Below are 21,340 nucleotides of genomic sequence, written 5' to 3'. Positions count from 1 at the left end.
CAGGGCAGGGCTACAGGTTTTTACTGTTTGGCAACTTTCTACTGCTCTTGTTGGGGTGGATGGTATCCTAGCTACATGGGTAAAGCCAATTCATGGTCTTATATGGAGGTTATGATGTTGAGTGCTGTGAAGGGTAAAAGAGAAAGTTAAGTGGGTTAGTATTGGAAAGAGGCTTGCCCTTCAACTAGTGTAGTTTGAAGGAGTCTGGATAGGGCTCTGTGGAGTTGTCTGTGACAAGAAGTTCAGCTCCTGCTGCTCATGGGTGGTGCAGGCACACCTCTTCTAACAATACCAGTTCAGTCTTCACGTGCGCAGAGGCATGTTCCCTGTGCCTCTTCCTCCAGGCTGTTGAAGACTGACTTGAAGTGTGCACAGGCTGCAGTAAGCTATTTGTGTATAGTGGGAGTCCAACAGAGCAGGTACTTGGAGAGGGAGGAAGGGGCCTTCTAAGATGAGAGAAGTCATTGCAGGGCAGCAAAGGAAGAGAAATAGCAAGAAATTGATGAAAGACTATCTGGAGATTGCCTGAGGTTGTTTTGTTGAAAGCTAGAGAAGAAAGTACTTGTCCAGTCAGGAGGGGATGCAGATGTTCATGGGAAGCATCGTGGGGGTAAGTAGTGAGCTACGGAAGGCATTGTAATAGCCTGAATAACAGACAGAGATGAAGGAAGAGGGTCTGGAAGACCAGAAGAGACTTTTTGCATTACGTAGCTCCTGTTAGTATTTTAAAATTGTTTAAGTAGGAGAATTTCTTGAAGAGCTGTAGTGGAATTAGGGAAAAGTCTGCAAATTGATGCTACTGCTGCTCGCTGTTGGCTTGTTGTCTTTGCAGTTAAGTAGTTTGATTTAGTTAGCCTCTCTGTTTCAAAATTTGAAGCTATCTGGATTTTTTCAGGACATCTTTTATCAGTTTTTGGGACTTGATCCTGCTGTAGATCTATCAGTGTCTCTATGGAGCTCTAGTGGGGTATGATGGCTATACAGATTCTCCAGTCTGGAACACATCCAGCTGCTTCCCTTGGTGACAGCCTCTGAGATGGGCCTTTTGTTTCACTGTGGGCATTTTACAGCTAGGCAATTTTCTGCGGATGAAGGGTGGGCCAGTGAGGTAGTGTTGAGGTGAATGAAATCCTACAGGGCAGAAGTGCTGCTTGACTCTGGCTGCCCTTCTCTCACAGGGATGCTGGCTCTGGAGATGCTCGGCCGAAGAACTCAGAGCGACCATCCCAACAATTTCTCCCGCAGCCCACCCTACACAGAGGATGTAAAATGGCTCCTTGGGTTGGCTGCAAAGCTAGGTAAGGCTTAGTGTAGTACTTTAGCAGTACTCCAAAGACTGGGTGAATCTGATTCCTGATCTCATTTCTTAGAATTTTTTGAAAGATCCCTGCTGCTCTTTTGCTCTTTCATCCAGGCAGTTGTTCTGTTTCTGGGTTCTATAAGCATGCTGTTGAATTTTGAGGCACTTAAAGTGCATGGGATTGGATGGGGCTCAGACCTTCCATTCTATAACAATAACTTTTTCCCTTTCCATGACTTTGTAAATATTTCTCTCTTCTTTGTGTGTATTCTTTCTATGAAGACCTTTTATAGGAATAGCTGCTCACACCACCAAGTGTTTGTTTTGTTTTGTTGTTGTTTTGTTTTGTTTTTTTTTTTGAATGTTTTCTTTTAGTTACACTTTGGGTCTTTTTTTGTCATCTTGTGTTTAATTCTTTCACCAGTAGCAAGAGCTTAAAAACAATTCTGCAAACAGCCAACCTGGTGGCATGACTTCTGCCACTGTTAGCAAAGCTCCACTGTGGTGGGGAAGCCTTAATCTCCTTCTGGTATCCACAAGACCTGGGTGCTGGGGCTGCAGATGCTTCCTAGATGAGCAGGCAGGAAGCAGTGGGAGGAGGTGTGGTGTATTCTCATCTCTGTAATTACTGTTCCATCAGTTTTATTTCATATCCCTTTTGAAGACAGGTGAACAGGGAATATCACTGACTGAGGTAGTACCTGGTCTCTTCTCAGACTTTGAATTTATCAGAATAACTGCTTGTCACTGTATGTTTGCTAGGCTCTTCCAAAAGCTGCTGGAGGATACGTTACAGTGAGAAGATGCTATAAGTCCAGTTTCTTCCTGAAATACACCTTATTTCTTGAGTGTCTTTTACCTTAACACTGTTGTTCTGACTTCTTCCCATGCAGGTGTAAACTACGTGCATCAATTTTGTGTTGGTGCAGCCAAGGGAGTGCTGAACCCTTTTGTGCTTCAGGATATCATCATGGAAGCTCTGCAGAGGCTCAATCCCGCGCATGTGCACAACCACCTGCGCACCCCAGCCTTCCACCAGTTGGTGCAGAGGTGCCAGCAGGTCTACTTGCAGGTAACATGTGGTGTGTCTTCCTACCTGCTGGGCCACTGCCTGTGTTTGCATGTGTAGAGAGAGGAAGAACCTTTGATATAACAAGCTGAACTGGTCCATTGCCTGATGCACAAAGGAGTTGGGATAGGCATTGCTTGCTTGTGTGAAGGCTGCATATAAAATACCGCATTGCACTCATTCTTTTAAGGCCTCTTGTCTCTGGTGCTCACTATACAGGATGGAGATGTTTTGTGCTCCCTATCCTCTTTCTTCCTCACTCTAAATATTAACCCATGCCTTTTAATTTCTGTACAGTTTCTTTGCCGTGTTTTCAAGCCATTTGTCCACCTCTCTTTCTGGCCTATTTATTTTCTCCTTGTTTGTAGTCTGTCTCTACATAACAAAGTCTTGGCATGACTAGCTGATGTACCAGTGCTGGCATCCATAGTGGGAGTGGCTTGGTCACCCACCAGTACAGATGAGATGTCTCAGGATTTATTGAAAACTGAACAAGTGTGTTTCTATGAGCTAGCTGCCTGTTTCTTAGAACAGCATAAACAGGACACACCTTGTGTGCTTCTTTTGAATAAGCAACAAAAAGGGTGATTCCGTAAACCTACTGTCCAGGTTAGGTTAACTGTCCCATCACCTGGATGATGGTTCTGGGAAAGGACAGCTTCTTTACTTGAGCTGTTTATCTGAGCTCCGTGAGAGAAACTGATTTCTTGAAGACTGGACTTTAAGTTTTTGGGCCTTAGTTGAGGGAAGTACTGATGGGAAGAGATGTGTGCTAGCCCTCAACTATTGTAGCAACTCAATGCAAGCCTTACTCCTACCTTACTACCATACCCCTTAGTGAAGATGGTGTCTGTGAATATGCTGGGCCCATGTGTACAGCCTGCAGAATAAACAGTGTGAAGGTTTGATGCTGGTGGTTGATGGAGAAAGGCTCTAGGTTGACCCTCTTGCTCTGTGGTATGCCACTGTTTGGTGTTCACAATGGAGAGAACACCTGCAGATGCTGGCAGTTGCTTAGGCCTGCTCTTTGAGCTAGCTGTCCTCTGTCAGTGTCTCTGAAACCTGGGACCTCTCCTGTGGTAGCAGAATCATGTGATGTATTACTGCTGAAGCTCAAGTCCTGCCAGAAGTGTCACCAGCATGAAGGTGGTGAGCAAATACCTTAAGGCTTTTTCCCTGTTCCCATCCAGTACATCCATTACCGGCTGATCCATCTCGCTCCAGCTGACTACGATGACTTTGTGAATGCCATCCGCAGCGCCAGAAGCGCCTTCTGCCTGACTCCCGTGGGCATGATGCAGTTTAATGATATTCTCCAGAACCTGAAGCGTGGCAAGCAGACAAAGGATCTGTGGCAAAGGGTCTCTTTGGAAATGACCACCTTCTCTCCGTGACAGCAGGTGGAGCTCCACACAACCCTTTGCTCTGCATAGTTGTAGTTCCATTTACGCCATCCTTCCTTCTGGTGTCTTTTTTTAGTTTTTACTTGTTGGAAACCACTGATCTGATGTATTTATACCATGACATTCCTCTCCAGCACTGTTGCGTGTTGGTGCTCTGCTTTGCTCGCTCTTCTTCCACCTTCCCAGTGGGCTGCAGGCTTCAGAAGCATCAGGAAATGAGAAGGAAGTCAAGCTGGCTGCCCTGTGGTGTAGTCATTGCTTTTTTCCCTGAGCCCTCGGAGACTGTCCTGCGAGCAGTTTGCAGGGTGATTGCGCATGTGTTTGAGGGGTGGGGAGTCTGTCTTAAATATTTATTTTGGCATTTATAAATATGTAAACTTTTTTTTTTTTTTTTTTTTAATGTATGGTCTTCTTACTCCACATACCATCTCTTGTTCAGAGAGGCTGGGACTGCTGTGCACAGTCAGTGCTCCCTTCATTCCTTTCAGCACCTCCCTGCTGAGAGAAGCTGAGACTGGAGTAGCAGGGCCAGGGCCACCTCTGCAGCTTTCTGCAGCAGCTGCTGAGGGCAGAGGCTGGAGCTTGGGCAAGGTCCAGGATTGCCCTGAGCTGCCTGATGACTGCCAGAAGTGCTTGGGCTCTTTCTCAAGTGTCTCTTGCTGGACACTGCTGGCTCGTAGGACGTTTTGATCCTGGTCGTTTGGAGTTGTACAATCGTGTTTCTTTTGGCTGGGGTATTACTCTCCTGTAATCAGTTTCTTATCCCTTGTCTCTTCTCGTTTCCTGATTAAACACTCGTTTTCTTAGACTGACTCTCTCTTCTCTCTGCTGTGATGTTGACATTCTGATGGAACTGGCCAGCCGTGTCAGTGGGAGCTCCTGTGAGTTGTTTAGATAATCTAAGACTCACAGGGGAGTAGCAGCTAGCACGAGGCAGGTGGCCAGAGCTTTCACACAAGATGTGACCCATAAGTTTCTTGTCTGGTTGTGCTCTGTGCATGTCATACCTCTGCGGAGACTGAGGACTACGCTGACTTGGAAAGCTGACAGGTATGAGAAGAGCTGCTGGAAAGCCTGGGGCATCCCACGGCACTGTCTGTGCTTATACTGGCCACCACTTGTGCACTGGACAGCAGGGATACCATGTGATAATGTGGAGCTTTGTATTTCCAGAGCTTTGTGCAAAACCAGAGCTGCTCACACTTGATGTAATTGCTAAAGGATGAGTGGTCTGGTCCTGGGAGTTGTGAGAGGTGTTTGGACTACCCAGCTTTCTGTTGCAGAAAATTAATTTTGGAAAGCTTTTATTTTTGTGCCAATGCAATTTAAAGGGCCAACACCATCTGTAAGCATACAAGCACACAATTCTCTTTTTTTTTGTTTTTTAATGTCACACTTAGAGGTTTGATGTATGTTAAGAATCTTAACGTCTCAATAGTAATATATTTTGCTACTTGGGTTTAGCCAATGACTATAGGAAGGTTTTCATTTTTACAAACTAAAAGTGTGTGCTTGTTTGATATTTCAATGATGTTCTTAAAAAATAAACTAACACACAAGCATAGGACAAAATAGATAAGCATACTCCCTTGGTCTGACTCTGTGTGCTGCACAGGCCAAGGAGTGTCATTGAGGTCCTCTTAATTCTGACTGCAACAGTAACTACTTAAAGGTCTCCTTGCAGCCCTTCGTATACCTCCATCATGTGTTCCTCTGTCTGGTTACGTGCTAATTATAAATGCCAGTGTGTGTAAGAGTGTGTGAAGTTATGTGGTTTTTAAGCTAACTCTGTATTGGTTGTTGAGAAGAAGTCCAGGCCTCACTTCTGGCAGGTCTGTGTTCCTGGAGTACTTTGTGCCCTTTAGTGCTCAGATGTTCAGGGATAGGAAAGGAGTTTGTAGGAAAAAATGAGTTTTCTAATAGTTTAATCTTTTCCTTTCTGCTGTTTATGGAGAACAATTAAGGGTAGAGAAGAGAGCATCTCCTGGAAGGAAAGAAGCAGAAGGAAATGGGCAAGAAAGTTGTATGTTTTCCATACCAGGACAGACCCTGTAAGCGTTGTCTTCTAGCAGCTGTGGGGCCCAGACAGAGGAAGAACCAGGCAATCTCACCTCACAGTGACGTTGACTGAGCAGGCAGCTCAGTGGTCTGAGGCACAGGTCAGTAGTTTTGCAAGTTTCAAGCCTTCTCTCTGAAAACTAGAGCACTCAGGGAGCTGTGTGAAGGGGCTGCCTTGTCATTTATTCAGACCTATCAGAACATTTCTTCATCCTGGATCTCTGGATCTATTTTTGTTGTTCCTGAGCCATGGAAATGTATCTGAACAAGGGCAGGAAGAACGAGACAGGAGATGGTTTTTATTCCTGCTACATGTCTGGAAGATTCTTGAGGTAATCTTTCTTTTCTAAGAGATGATGGTGAACGAAGAAGCATTAGTTTACTGCAAGTTAGAAAAATTAAAATCCTGTGCAGTTGTCTTGGTTTGGTCACTGTTCCAGGCACAGGGGAAGTACTCAGGCTCAGAAATTCTGAAGACACTTCAAGAGCCCGTCTAACGCAGAATGGCTTTACGTAGCTGAGAAAGCTGTGTTCTTGGGTTGGTGATTACTGTTTCTCAGCACTAATAGTGACAGCTATTTGGATAAGGCCTCACCCCCAGTTGCACAAAGACAGATGAAATTCTGGAATGTGCAACCTTGCAGTGAGTGGTTACTGTCACATTTGCTGAAGTCTGATTCACTGTCTGTTCTCTGAAGGTAAGAGAAATGAGATCTTTAGACTGTACTTCTTCATGCATCCTGTGTTCACAATGACTGTCTCTGACTTGCTAGATTTATCTCCACATGTGACCACAGGAAATACATTTCTCCCCTGAAGAAGTTATTAGCCAGTTAGTGTCTTTTCCATCTGTATATATGTGAGCTTATAAATAAAGCTGTTTGTAGGACAGCAGTGTATCTAAATTTAGTCTTTTGATTTCTGCATAGTTTCTCAGTCAGTAGAGGTAGTAGTATCTTGACTTTAGTGAAGTTGATAGATGTGCCAAAAGAACATCTGGATTCTTGGCAGTTTGGGTCATCAGAAGGAATAGTTTGATTTAGCTTTTATGCAGTGGATGAAATAAAGGCTTTAGTCATTGCTTGGAACACATCTCTTGATACATATGCAACCTTTTTCTGTAAGAACAGGCACATCAGCCTCTGGGAGAGCCTGCTTCGCTTCTCTCCTCTGTAGGGAAATGCATAGGGCATATTCACCATCGGTTTTCCTTTTGGAAGCCCTTTGCAGGAATATGAGACAGAAGGACATTACCTGCCTTTGGACTTCAGCATCTTTACAGCCAGTGAACAATCAGAGCTGTCATCTGATGAACAATGTGCCTAACAGGTAGGGCTGGAGTTAGCTGGAAAGAGTGGTTCTTTCTAATTTTTGTTTACTCTCATTAGAATTTATTTGAGATATGTATTTTCCTTCTCTGAGAAAACCCTGACAGAAACACCATCAGATGGAAACAACATTACTGAACTGAGATTGTTTGCATTTTTTGGGGGGTGGGAGTTTGGCTTTTAATCAAGCTTAGCACATTTAGAGCTGGCTTGGCCACTGCTTCATACTGTTAGAGTGCACTGAAGAGTTCTGCAAGAACAGCATGAGCAGAAATGGAATCAGCAAGGTCCATGTCTGTGAAATGTAATACTACATCCTGGTATAAATAAGTTAGCTGAAATGTGACATCAATGTGAAGTAGTTTTTGATAAGACTTGGGAAACTTGTTTCTTGGTTTTGTTTTTCTTGCCCAGGAATCAAGAAAAGGGCACAGTGTTAAAATCAAGTTTCCAGGGCTCACTTGGGGATACATTGCAAAAGCATAAATCTGTTGATAACTGCAGCAGTATTGATGGGTTTGTTGGTGGGGTTTTTTAAATCTAAACTGAAAAATTAAAAATGCAGGTTAGGCTACCAGAACTTTACTAGAAAAATATGTACGTATTTTTAATGACCACAGCTGTTGTATGACGTTGCTTTCAATCCGTCCCTAGAGATAGCATGAACTGCTCTCAATTACAGTTTATCTAGAATGTATTGGTTTTTTCTGTGCCCTCATTAGAGCTTCATATGATGTGATTATGATAAACAACAACAGGGAGTCTTTCTTAGTATTACCATTTTTGCTTACTACCTCTCCTCTCACTTCTCAGCATAATTTAAACGTGGATTTTGATCTTCATTCTACTTCCTGCTCACGTTGTGCTCTGGGGGCAGGGTGGTCAACGGCTCCTGTCGAAGAGCATCATTAATCTGTGAAAACTGCGAGTGCAGTCTGGGGATATTCTGTGCCAGGGTTTCAGTTTGAGCCTACCATGAGTTAAAGCTTTTTCTCAGGGCTAACTGCCAAATGCAAGCTTTATGAGCTGTCACAAGGTAACTCCACTGCTGTATATTGTTAATTGTTGGTATAACAACACTGTCTGTGCTCTGTAAGCAATTGTTTTCTTGTTGATGTTGCCTGTTTGCAGTTATAGCGTAACTGCTTAATGCTGTACAGTCTGCTCTGCGTAATTACTCTGTTGCCACTAAGGGCATGATGGACTATTTAAGGGACTGGGGGGAGAAATGCTAGCAATGCATTAAAATCTATTGTATATAGTAATTTGCACAGAGTTGGAATGGTCTTCCATAACTTTCTCTTATTTCATACTTCAGTTTGCCTCGTTTAAGTCAACTGGGAGTACATCATTGTTAGGAATGCTGGGGCTACACGGGTAGCAGTTGTGCAAGCCTTACTGTCAACACGTTGCTATAAATCCTGACGTGCACCTTTTCCAATACTTGACTTGGCAGGGTTCTGAGAACAGTCTGATTTATGATCCTTTGTTGTTACTGCAAAGTAAACTTGAGCTGGATTTCAGCCTGCTATTGCAATGTCAGAATTACAGACATATGGTTTGCAAGCATTTTGGGGAGAGACTAGAGAAGTCAATAAAGTGATATGGCTGGCAATGAGGAGGATTTGAGTCTTGGAAGGAAAATGCTTTCTAAAGCTAAAAATAGATTGAATACATCAATAAATTATTTCTACATATTCCACTACAGCACTGGAGTTTAAAGTGTCAGGGATACATTGCTGGCTTTGCTACAACTTGTAAGGTGTATTTCAAAGATGAGAGTTAAATTAACAATTCTTAGTGTTTACGGGTGAAGGGTTTTTGTTTGTTTGTTTTTAATTCCATAAGGCATTAAGAAAGAAGGGGACAGGAACAAACAGTAGTTGAAGTCCTGGTAACTGGAGGGGGGGGGAGGTACAACTTCAGATCCTACAGAGTGGATGGAACTTTTCTTCTTAGTTTCAGGCAGGCTGCTGAAACCCCTTGTGCTTGTTAGATTACACTCACCTGGTGGCTTACTCACTGAGGGACAGGGTAAGTCAGGAGTCAGCGAAGGGATGAGCGACCACAGTCATGTTCAGGTTGGTTTGTTATTACTTTTCTTGCCATATTACTATTGCTACAGCAAAAAACATCAGCAAGGAATCAAAGGAGCCTCTTATCAACTGTATATGTGAACCTGCTGAAAAACAGTGGTAGTGGTGTGTTTGATCAAGGTGCTCATTAGATTAATACACTCGTTTCTTTCTGACTTCCACTATTTGTACACTCCTGCCATGACTATGCTTTTGCAGTACTGTCATCAATTTAGAAAACAAAGAAAAAATTGCAGTTTCAGGGATCATATTTTAGGTAGAATTGATCTATGATGCAATCTACAGGGAAATTCTCCCAGAGCCTTTAAAATGCTGTCTCCCCTTCAGTGCATGTTCAGTGCCCTGTATTTCCTGTACAAACTAGAAAGCGGTTGACAAGTAAGTATCTTTCTAATTGATTGAATTTCAGAGCTTGTAAGTGACTAAAAAGTTCTGACTTCATGTTACTGAGCTTTCTTTGTTAAGGTTGGCATATATACTCTGCTGGTTTGCTTTTTATTTATATTGAATCTGTTTCTTAACATTGGTTTTGACAGTTCTCACCTTCTATGCACACTTCCAGTTCTGAAGTTTCTTGATCTGGCTACTATTAAAATCACGGCTCCTTCTGATACCTTTCTGATGGCTCAATTTCCTATGCCAAGAATAAGAAAACATTAATACATTACAAAACAATTTTCAGGTAATGTCTTCTGCTTAACATTTCCCTTGTCTTGGAAAGGTAACTACTTACCATCAAGTTCTTCCTTTCTAAAAAGCGAGGCAAGAAGATAAGGCTTATTTGCTACTCATTTCCACTGTCAAATTGAGCTGTGAGGGTCATAGCAAGTAAGTGACTATGTCAGGATCAAGTAATCAGTGTGTCTGGCTAAATCAGATAAGGACATCTTACTTTGGATCTAGCCGCAGGAGGTGATTTGTTTTTCCATTGCTGTAAGCAGTAAAAAACAAGCACAGCAATGAAGAAATCAGTGGGGATGGAAGGCCAAATAATAAGAACGTAGAGCTGCTCTTGGCTGCCTTGATTGAAGGAGCAGTGCCATTTAACAGCCCTGACATTCACTAAGCACCTTCCAAATTTGTTCCAGGTACCTTCACTTTTTTTTTTTTTTTTCTTCCTTCCAATGTTTGAATCCATCTACTCGAATATTTACCACAGCCTTGAGGTAAAGCATGAAGTAAATGTGTGAGAGAGAACCTGGAATGGGTTAAGAGAAGGAAGGAAGCTGTGTGTGTAATGGAGCAGCAGTAGCAGCGGTCCTGGGATCCTCCTGAGGCAGTATGTAGAAAATACCTGTTTTGCTGAAGCTGTTTGTTTCTGAAGTCATTGGTGAAGTGAGAGGTGAAAGGCTATTTTGCAATTCTGCCACGACTGAGACTAAATAACGTTTTGCTCCGGCTTGAATGTAAGGTTCTGTTATCATAGATTACTCATGGGCTGCTGGCCAAGGCCATGCAATGGCTGCACATCTGGACAGCAAGGACAGAGCAAAGCTCTGTTTCCGCAGCATAGCAGCTGGGAGTTACTGCAGTAGCTGGGAATAGCTCAGAATTCATCACTTGTGCAACCCAGTAAGGGTGAGTATCCAACCATAGGTTCTCTGTGCTGTACTGGCTTCTGTGACCCCCCCCCCAGTTGCACATACCAAGAAATACATTTTTACTACACTGTTTGTTACAGCTGCAAAAAGACTTTTCAATTATAATTAAAGCAGACACCTCTGCTGCCCTGTCAAATATCAGCTGTGAGAACTGAACTGTGTTTTCTAGGGTTTATCTTTTTACCAGCTTATGGTCCACGACATCACTCCAAATCATCACAAGGAAGAAAAATAAGTAGTACATTTATTGAATCCACTTACTACTACTTCTAGCCTTTATTCAGACACTTGTGCTCAGTTTTGAGAGCCAGGAATTTCTTCATTATCATTCAATGTGAATGATGCTATACATGATCCAGTGCAGGAAGTTGGGCTCTTCTCTCTAACAGGACTGAGAGAGGGGTTTCTAGTCTTTGTCCATTTTTTTTTTGGCTGCACAAAATAACCCTTTCCAAGGGCACATGAAATAAAATACTATATTGCATACTATATACATTTACATACAACGGTAAATGCACCATTCATTCAGAAATACACAATACCTAAGGCTCAATGGAAAAGCTTGGTTGAAGCAACTTTTCTCCTCTGATAGGTGAAAAGGAGCTCGTGACAGTTGTGGAAGTTTCCATAACCCGTGCTCACATGGATCCTGTCCCTCTCTGGAACTGCAGCAGTACAGGTCCATCTGTGCCCCAGGAGGGAGGGACAACAGCCCACACAACTTCAGAAGCCTGTGGCTCAGCAACAGAAAACATGTACAGCTATGATGGAGGATTTCCTCTGAGAAAAATTATCCAGCAACTGAACAGGAGGCACAGCACCATAGTGTACTTAAATTATTGACTATGTGCAGAAATAGTAATCTAAACAAACAACTCCTGTTTACAGAAAGCCACATTCTTGCTTAAAATGCTAAGCCCTCTCTGTATGTCTTCATGGTACTTACTCTGGGTTGGGTTTTTTATTTCTCCTTGCACTGCTGGACTGCAGGGGATTAAACAGGTATTAGCAGACATGTAGGGGCCCTGAAGCTGTTGAGAAGACAAAAAACGTTGCTTTTTTTTTTTTTTTTTCCCAAAGTTATTCAAACAGAGGGAACTGAACCGTCTGCTTTCAGCCTTATTTAACAGTACCTGAGTTTTGCCTCCCCCAGGCTACTATGCTCTGCTAAGATAGGCCTCCAAAATGCTCCAAGGGGTCTGACTTACTTACCATTCCTTGGGCATCTTCTGAACTGGCTGAAGGCCCTATAGAGAAATACTTGCCATGTCATCTTTTCCCTAAGATAAGAAATTAATTTGGTGTCATTGTCTGCAGCTTTGCCTTATCTCCCACTGCCCACTGTCCACCGTACTGCACCAGCAAGGCTGCAGATAAGGAGAGGCAATCTTATACCTGTTACATCTGTCTCCAAGACGGTGCTGTCCCCAGCACACACACAATGGCACTGTACGAAATGGTCATGGCCACTATACTCCACATGGGGAGGAAAGAGGTGTTCTTGTACCTTGCTGTTGCCAAATAACACATTACTGGATAAAAGCTGAGGTTCACTGGACTAGATTCCCCTTTTCTTAAGCTGTTCTTTTCTCATCAGTGGGCTCTACATCTTACCTCTCACACCTTTTCTTCTGGACTCAGAGGTGAAAGACATTAACCCTCCAACTAGTGCCCATTTCAGATACTGAGAAGAGTAATTTAAACATAAAGTGTTAACCGTGCTCCTGCTCAAAGTAGGGCAGGCATTACAAATCCTTCCTGTAAGTAAGAGTCAAAGTGTGACACACCACTAATACTCCAGAATGAGATTTGCACTCCATGCCCCAGGGCAGTGTCAGAAGCAGCAGCCCTTCCCAATGGTGGGGAAAAGCTCCACCTGCACATTCTCTGCTACTGCTCATTTGTCCACTTGTTTTGGCTTGGTGAGAGATGGCATCACAGCACATGTTGGAGCACCACACATCCCAGTGGCACTGGGAACAGGGGAGTCCCTCTCAGCTCCAGCTGGAGTTCTGCAGTTCCTCTCGGAGCCAGGTTGGAAGGGGCTGTCCAAGTCTGTTCATCAGCTTGGATAATTCAATGTTGTGCTCCCGGTAGAAGTCTCTTAGGAACAGCCGTGACTGCATGGAAAAGAAAGACAGAGTATATTAGCGTGAAAGAAAATGCTACCCTGTGTGTGTTTCTGTCACTGGTTCATGGGTCATTTCCTATCACCGGCAGTAGGAAAATCCAGGTGGGTTTGCTAAAGCATTTCATGTGTCTACATCTGATCTGCTGCTGCTAACAAATCTGAGAAAGTTACTCACCGAGGAATCCATGTCAGGGTATTTTCTTCCTTTACTCTTTCCCAGGCATTTGGTCTTTCCTCCATCTAACAGCTGGCACCAAAATCCTTTTGCTTCATCAAATCTGAAAAGGACAGCAGTATTTAGAATATATGGCCACATACCCTCTTATTTAGCTGCAGAAACTAATATTAACTGCAGAAACTAATACATAAACTGGGTATTTCCCAGTTCTATCCTTAGTTTATTATTGTGATTTATTTTTTTTATCTAAGCAATTCAGGTGCTGTTCCATTGTTGTGTTCAGCACTTGACTCCTGTGACATCCTTCTGCGAGTAAGGCTTCCAAGTAATCACAGTTCCTTAACTCTGAACACCCAAGGGTAGCCTTGTGCCACTCCTTTGGAAAACACCCCTAGGAGGAGGAGGCCTAAATTGGTGCTCCTACCCTTACTGTTAAAGGAAGAGCAATTGCAATGTGCCTACACTCATACACAGGCACACCTATTACCCTCAGCTAGCATAGGCTGAGATGGCAGAGAAGCTGTGAAAAGCCAGGTTTCAGCAGTAAAGAGCAATATTCCAGATTTCCAGTGGGCTTCCCACTGAAGACTGATACCAACTCAGCTTCTCTTCAGTTAGCACTTAATCTATCAAATTGCACTGTGGAGAACATCATAGTCATGGCTGACTAACGTTCTTCAATTTGGTAGCAATGAGGAACTGCCTCTGATAACAGTTCCTCAGACAGCACTCGGCTGGCAAGCCCACATCTTCTGTAATAACAGACTATCTCACAACTGTGTGATGTGTCCCTAAATCTCCATCGAGGTGAAGATAAGAGCAGCCTCTCATTCATTTTTATCCCACATTCTCTGCTTTCTGCCAGGTTCGAGGTGTAACGAGCACAAAGCATAAGAAGCTTTAATAGTTTCAATAGTTCCTGAAACCACAAAAACCAAATCAAAACCACTGTAATTACTGCTGTGAGCAACTTCATGCCTCTCCATGGCAGTGCCAAAAAACAGCCCTTCTTATTTCACTGGGCTAAGACATGAGTCCAATCTAGTGTCTCATGGCATCCAGACACTGCCAACTAAATTCATTTAAGGTTTAGACTGACTTCTGAAACCTTGGCAGGCATTGTGGTGGGAGACAAGACACGCTGTTCCAATCAAATCTTATTGTACCACTCTTGGCTAAGAGAGTAGCTTCCCCAAAATGACTTCCCTACCTTAGGGCCTGAGTGTAGTTGAAGAGTGGTGTCACTCCCAAGAACTTCTGGATGTTGTCCATTACAGAGGCAGGGTTGTGTCTCAGCTCCTGACCATCCACAATGAGAATCTGAAATAACAGCAGCCACCTTAACCTCTGACAGCTTGTGCTGAGCTTTCCAGCTCTCAGAACCGTCCATTGCCTTCATTCATGTGAGCAGGCTACTGCTGTCTGCTTATTCTGGAGCTACACAATAGAGGAGGATGTAGCAGACAGAGAAGTTACAGTAAAAGCCACAAGTACTACAGGATATTTTGGTATATTCCAGGTGAATCCCAACAGAGTTTGTCTAATAATTTGCCTTTGGCCAGCCTCCCCTGTAAGCCAGCACTGAGGTCCAGCAACATTATTTACAGACTGCCTTGTGCATCCTTTTTTCAGATGTCAACCATTATGTCCAGCATTCTTCCGTAACCAAAGCTTATTCTCCTGCTGCACATACAATAGACAATAAAGAACAGCACTTTGCTGAGATGTCAACTGTTCTAAAGAAAAATAGTCACATGCACTGAAGTCTGGGGAACGTAGAAGTCCCTGACCCTTAGAAAGTATAGGAATGGTGTGCCATTGCAAAGCTAACACCACAAAGAGTAGCCATGCGATGCAATTTTCTTTTTCTCTTTTAAAGTGCCCACCCAGGTGGTGTCCCTGGCTCTATTATTCCACACATCAGTGAACTCTGGGAATAGTAAGGCAATGAGATTGAAGCCCAAGAATGCGACGGTACATTTTATGTAGGAACAGTCAACGTTTGTTTGCCTACTCCAGCTCCACAGACATGGAGGAACACACACAGTAAGCAGCTCCCACATTAGTTTTACGAAAGAGGCAGGCTGAGCTATTGATTTAATTCTTAATTCTCACACAAAAGGAGGCACGGGTTGCAGGATTAATACAATAGCTTCTGGCTACACATGGTGCTGTCTTGAAGGATCTACTCACCACAACTTCTCCTTGCAATGTGGCACCAATCAGTTACTCTTCCTGCTAATTATTCCACAACAAATATCTGAACTGCAGTAGTCTTACTCTGACAGTAACCAGAGATATAGGTCTCTGATTTATTTTCCCTTCTCTCTAATTTTAGTCTTGGCAGATATATCATGTACAGTTACTGACTGCCAAAACAGCAATCTCAAGAGACTAATGGGCATTGTGAGGCTGCTGGAATATAGACTGTCTGAGGATAACTGCAGGATCAGAAAGAAATTGAGAAAATATTTTCTGACTCATAACGTCTTCGTTTATAAACGTCTTGGGAATTTTGAGACAGAAATGGTCTGTAGCGTATATTAACTGACCTTTTGCAAAGCTAAACCTCTGCAGACAGCTAAAGGCTTCACAACATGGAAGCTAACAAGTGGCAGAGTCCAAGAGCTTCTCTTTAAAGCTATGAAACCACAGCAAGTGGATGAACACCAGCTGGGCCTGTAGGGGGTCCCAGGGCTGCAAGATACCCAGATGAAAGGAAGGGAGCTCCGATACGGCTGTTCTTCTGAACCCCTTAAGCCTGTGGGGCTGTCTGAGAGATCACAGAATCATCTTGTAGTCATTTACATTTACAAATACAGTAAAGGGCAAAATGGAAGTATTTAAGCCTGATTACTTACTGGTTTGTAGTAGGAAAAGCAAACAGTGGTTCTTGTTCCAAAAGATAAGAGAAAAAGTGAAATGAAAACAATATAAAGGGACTGAGGAGAAAGGATCTGGGAAAAGAGAAGGAGCAGGGGAAGAAGAGAGAGAGATTTGTTCTCTGCTCCTCTGCACTAAAAACCTTGAAGGGACTCCTCGAGACCAGTTCCTGCTTTGTCATCTTAGTTTCGAAGCCAGACAGCAGTGTCCATCCCCTCCACCCAGAAGCTGTGCATGATCTCTTCCAAAGTCAGTGCTGTCAAAGCATTATTAAACTATTTCACTCTGCAGCTAAACCTCCTACCTGCCCAGAGGGGAAGTATGTTAGCCAGCGCTCCAGGTGAGTTGAATACCAGCCAGGGAGCAGGCAGCGGCTCTGCAGGTTGCGCAGCTCCTGAGGGGCCTGGGCTTTTGCAGAGATCACTTGGTAAAAGGTGTAATTGAGTGCCACGGGGTCATTGTGAGCTCGCTGGTGCTGAAAAACAGAAGCTGAATTAAGGAGAGGGAAAACAAAGTTCCTCCCTCCTCATGCTATCTCTGTGCAGACCCAACTGACTCAATACAAGCAGCCACCACTGCCTTTGTACGTAACTCTGCCCACGCTCTCCAGCCTTCATCATCTTTCCTGGCTTCCCTACAGAAATAGAACCATGGATTTCTGCCCCCAGGCTTTTTGCCTCACCCTACTGGAATATTTCTCAAGTGCTCCCCCACAAAACAGTACAGAAAAGTTACCTGATACCATGAGTAGGCTCGGTCTGCAGGGTTGATCAGAACAGTAATGATTTTGGCTCGAGGAAGCAGGGCTGCACCACGTTTTGGTACTACCTCTGTGTCAAAGTAGTTGGCACTCTTCTCAAACATGAAGTCTGTGCTGGCATTAGAGGGGATTGGAAAGAATTCCATGTACCTGCCAAATGGACAAGGACACCAGTGAGCTCAGTGGCACAGCAAAGAAATGGCACACGGCAAAATGATGCCTTTGTTTCTCCTCAAGAGAGGAGCAGCAGCACAGTAAGTACTATAATGGCTTGTATTCCCTGCCAGGTGGAAACACTTTATCATAATTGCATACATGTACAGGTAAAGGGGAGGGCATGCGTGTGGCTGAAAAGAAACTGCAGTCAGTGTACAGCATGTAGTGATATTTCTGTAAATCTGAAGGGCTCAGAACAACAGTATAGAAATCCTCCCTTCTGTCCTGCACGCCCTAACTCAGAAACCACAAAGAACTTTTAAATGAGCACACTGTTGCCTGTTTTGTTTGTCACAGGAGAAGTAATCTTGTGATAGCAGTGGATTCAACAAAAGCCCTCTAATTTGTAAAGCTACATCACGCCCCTAGGAATCTGCTGGGGAGCAGACATTAAGATCAAAACCTGCCTGTCCTACTCCTGCAAGCAAGCAGTTGGGTTTGGCAAACAGAGAAGATGTGCTGAGCAGTCGCAATGAAAACAGAAATGGAGAAGCTACTAAGAGGGCTGAGGTGGACATAGAGCCACATTCAGGGTAAGACAATACAGGTGCAGCTTATGACAGAAGAACACATGTCAGGATTCTTACCAGTCAATTCCTTTATGATAGTTGGGTCCATTAAAAAACTGGATCTCCTCAAAAGTGGATGGGCTTGGGAAATTACTGGTGACAGCTGGATGCATGGTCAAGAAGAAATGCACAGCTGTTGTGCCTGCAACAGGAAGAAATCAGCAGGACCTATCACACATACTGTTTGGCTGAATTTAAAGCTTCACCTACGCTGCAAAGTGCAGACCCCCAGTGGACACACTCCTACCATACACAGCTAACCCTCTCCTCATGCAGGCTATGATAGCATGCACCAAGAACTTTGAGCATGGCTCAATAGTTCAGTCCCAGACTTAACTCATGCAGCTGCTTTAAGTCAAGTTGTGCTTGGTAGCACAACTGCCACCCATGCAGCTACATTGTGCTCTTGATGCAGTTGGGCTGTTCCCACCCTTCTCCTCTCAGCAGTGCAGCCACGCTGCTGTGTGGCAGAAATCGCACCTGCCAACCAGAAGGTGGCATGGGAACTGCAGGACAGTATCACACCTCTGGGGAGGAGATGCACTGGGGACATTAATTTCCTCAAATAGGAATTCAGCTAGAGATTGCATGGCCTGAATCTGCTGTGGATGTTTTCCCTTTGCCCAGTCAAGCCTGATAATCCTGCTCTGCCCCCAGCTGCAGGGCTTCCACGGGTCAATAAATCAGATGCCAGGACAAGGTTTTCTTACTGTGCAATTGCAAGCAGCCTGGGCCATGATCCAGAGGGCCCATGCTGTACACACACCAACAGAGCTTCACAGTGACACAGACCAGAGACAGCAGTTTGCCTGGGACAAGCCTCTTGCTGTAGGCCAGGACCACTGCTGGGCTGGGCTGGTGCCTGCTCTTTCACTGCACTACAGAGAAAGCCAAGGTCTGTAGACCTGACTGTGGCTGAAGAGATTTTGCTCTCTTCAGGCTAGAAGGGACTCCTTGGGACGGTACACACAGATAGTCATGTCACTGCCAAGCACAACGCTGCAGCTGTTAAGGGGTGGTGACAGAGGTCGGACAAAAGAGGATCTCAGCCTCCTACTGACAATGGCATGGAGTGTGCAGCTGGTATGGGGATCTGTCACAATAAAGGCACCAGGGGACATTCACTGTAACCTTTGCTAAGCATGTGTTTAGTCCTGCTGACAGCTCATGTCTTGTGGCAGACTAGGAAAGGTCACAGTTTCTCTAAGCTTGTGTGGGAAAGCCAGAACCCAACTCTCAGGTATGGTTTTTCCCTGCAAATAAGGACCAGTGCAAAGAAAGCGTCAAGGCTCGAAGGAACAGACCTGCCAGATTTTGTTTAGAACAAATCTGAGATTCTTTGAAATGCCCTCTGTGGACATTTGGCAGATTGTGTGAAGGGCAACAACACGGACCTACAACATCTACAACACAGACCTTTCCAGCTCTGCTCTCTGGAGGAATGAGATGAAAAACACAATTTATTTTTAGATAAAATATTCACATTACCAGTTTTCTGAGGTCCCACAATGAGGAACTTGGGGAGACGATCACACGTTTTCTCTTTGGACCAGATATCCTTGTGCCTCTTATCATCACAGGGATTCTGCAGCGTAAGTGATGGGATTAAGCATTAGCGCTGGGGAGCTAATGAAAAGGGGAGGAGAAGCTGGAAGGCAACCCTCTAGGGAAGATGCTATTAGCATATGAGGAACACTTCACAGCCACACTGCTGCTCTGCCAAGCAGCGACAAGAGTCAGATAAAAGCAGGAGGGAACATTTTTCAAAAGCCCAACGTGACCCAGAAGCCAAAGTCCCTCCGAGAGCATTAACCACTGGACCTGCCCTGTGTAGCCACACTGGGTTGGGCCACCACCATAGTACAGCTCAGCACCTGTGAACTGCTGGCTGGCAGACAACTCTATCGCCTTCAGTTAATTTCATCTGCTCATTATCAGGCAGAGAGCTGCTGCTCTGGGATAAAATGGAATAAACATGTTTTTATTTAATGAACATAAATTCTGTGGTGTGAGATTACTTTAAGATTAATCATGTTAACATGCCTGCGAGCTTTTCCAGCAACAAACACGGCTATTCCTCATATGCTTAGCATTTCACAGCACTTGGCTCTATTGAAGCCCATTAATGATCCAAATGTCTACAGCCCTCCTTCCAGTCATTTTCACCAGCCCTCCCTGTCCCTAAGCTCACACCATTACCCCCATCCCTTCCGCTTTGTAATCTGCCCCTTGCAGCCTGAAATCACACAGGTGATTAGGTGACCTAAAACCTTTGTGCATTACCTCTCCGTGCTCTGGATCAACAGTTTCTCTGCTTTACAGATGGAACACAGCTCTAGGAAAACCAACAGGAGCGATTAAAACAGTTTTCTCACCTGCCACAAGGGATTCTTCTCCTGGGGAAAGATTTCAAAGTACTTCTTTGCCAGCTGGACTGGGGGCAGCGTCTGCAGGCGCAGGTTGGTCCAGCACTGCACAAACTTGACCAGGCTCTCAAAAGTGTACAGCCCCAGGCGGTCATTCCCATAGTTAGACAGGTGGGTCATGAAGATGCTGATCTGCAAACAAGGACACGGGGTACTGTTCAATCACGTAACAGTATTGTTTCCTCTTGACTTGACTGTAGTGTCAAGGAAGAGGCTGTTCACACCCCAAACTGCCCTGACTTCTGGGTTGACAAACATGGATCTGCAAGTGTACAGCAAGCACTGCGTTGATGAGAAACAACAGAAATTCAGTGCTTGCAGAGCAGCAGAAACTGAGAAGGGACAGGCACTTCTCAGCACCCCCTGGGAATGGTGGTAGAGGCTGAGCCCTGCCTATGAGGCCAGAATAGGCTCAAAATCCCACTCTAGTGGCTCTGGGACACTGAGGGGAACCAAAAGTTAATCAGTTACCCTCTCCTAGTCAAAAACTTCCAAAGCCTGTCTTATCATAGAGTCATATCATAGAATCATAGAATGGCCTGGGTTGAAAAGGCCCATAATGACCATCTCGTTTCAACCCCCCTGCTATGTGCAGGGTCACATGGAAGAATGGGAGCTTCCCCGTCCCTCTCCAAGCACCCACTGCTGAACCCTGACGGTGCCAGGTGATGTCAGCAGGCAATACCACAGTGCACTGGCAGGGAGCAGGAGTGGCCTTCCCTCTCACGGTATGGAAGAACAGAAGGAATAAGGATACAGATGCCATTGGATGAGTACAACTGCTGGCAGTCCAGATGCCTGAATTCAGTCTCCTGCCCAGTGGCACCACAGAATGGTCTCAGTGCAAATGGGGGTACTTCTGCTATTTTGTGCCAAAGCATCCCCAAGGCACTGGAAAATAATCCTACTCATGAAGTACACCAAGGCCTTTGAATAGACAACAGCAAACAGTGGTAGCACTAACACACAAGGAAGCTGAGCAGAGTTAAAGATTTATCACATTTGTCTGCCTATGAATCTTTCACTTCTGGTTTCCCACTGAGCTGACAGAGGAGCCTGCCAGGCAGGTTCTGGCACATACACTTCAAAGCGCAGTGCGTGCACTTGGTGCTGCTGTGTAAAAAGGATGTGCTGCAGGACTGAGTCCAGAGGGCGGTGGTGAATGGCTTAGTGTCTGCATGGAGACCAGTGACGAGTGGTGTCCCCCACGGGTCAGTACTGGGATCAGTACTCTTTAATATCTTCATCAGTGACACTGACAGTGGAGTCGAGTGTACCCTCAGCAAGTTGGCCAATGACACCAAGCAATGGACACGCCAGGT

At 44.6% G+C, this 21,340-nt stretch overlaps 2 protein-coding genes across 9 annotated transcripts in view; one reads left to right on the top strand and one right to left on the bottom strand.

Moving 5' to 3' along the window:
* ZSWIM8 (zinc finger SWIM-type containing 8) overlaps positions 1–8,433 on the top strand; it is a 61,839-nt gene extending 53,406 nt beyond the window's left edge. The window contains exons 24-26 of the mRNA XM_015866634.2: positions 1,179–1,298; positions 2,194–2,372; positions 3,560–8,433. Coding sequence (XP_015722120.1) covers positions 1,179–1,298; positions 2,194–2,372; positions 3,560–3,763 — 503 coding nt within the window. The 3' untranslated portion in view covers positions 3,764–8,433. The remainder of the gene's footprint in view (positions 1–1,178; positions 1,299–2,193; positions 2,373–3,559) is intronic.
* A 2,648-nt stretch (positions 8,434–11,081) lies between these two features.
* The window catches only part of NDST2 (N-deacetylase and N-sulfotransferase 2), a 122,761-nt gene continuing 112,502 nt past the window's right edge, over positions 11,082–21,340 (bottom strand). For all 8 annotated transcript variants that reach the window (XM_015866640.2, XM_015866635.2, XM_015866638.2 and 5 more), the window contains 8 exons: positions 19,968–20,150; positions 19,081–19,177; positions 17,611–17,734; positions 16,783–16,957; positions 16,352–16,522; positions 14,375–14,484; positions 13,162–13,264; positions 11,082–12,975 (listed from right to left, as the gene is read on the bottom strand). In XM_015866640.2, the coding sequence (XP_015722126.1) occupies positions 12,850–12,975; positions 13,162–13,264; positions 14,375–14,484; positions 16,352–16,522; positions 16,783–16,957; positions 17,611–17,734; positions 19,081–19,177; positions 19,968–20,150 (1,089 nt within the window). In that variant the 3' untranslated portion in view covers positions 11,082–12,849. The remainder of the gene's footprint in view (positions 12,976–13,161; positions 13,265–14,374; positions 14,485–16,351; positions 16,523–16,782; positions 16,958–17,610; positions 17,735–19,080; positions 19,178–19,967; positions 20,151–21,340) is intronic.

This window comes from Coturnix japonica, chromosome 6 (assembly GCF_001577835.2).
Source record: "Coturnix japonica isolate 7356 chromosome 6, Coturnix japonica 2.1, whole genome shotgun sequence".
Lineage (NCBI taxonomy): Eukaryota > Metazoa > Chordata > Aves > Galliformes > Phasianidae > Coturnix > Coturnix japonica.
Note: the sequence above shows the minus strand (reverse complement) of the source record. Positions and strands in the feature narration are given on the sequence as shown.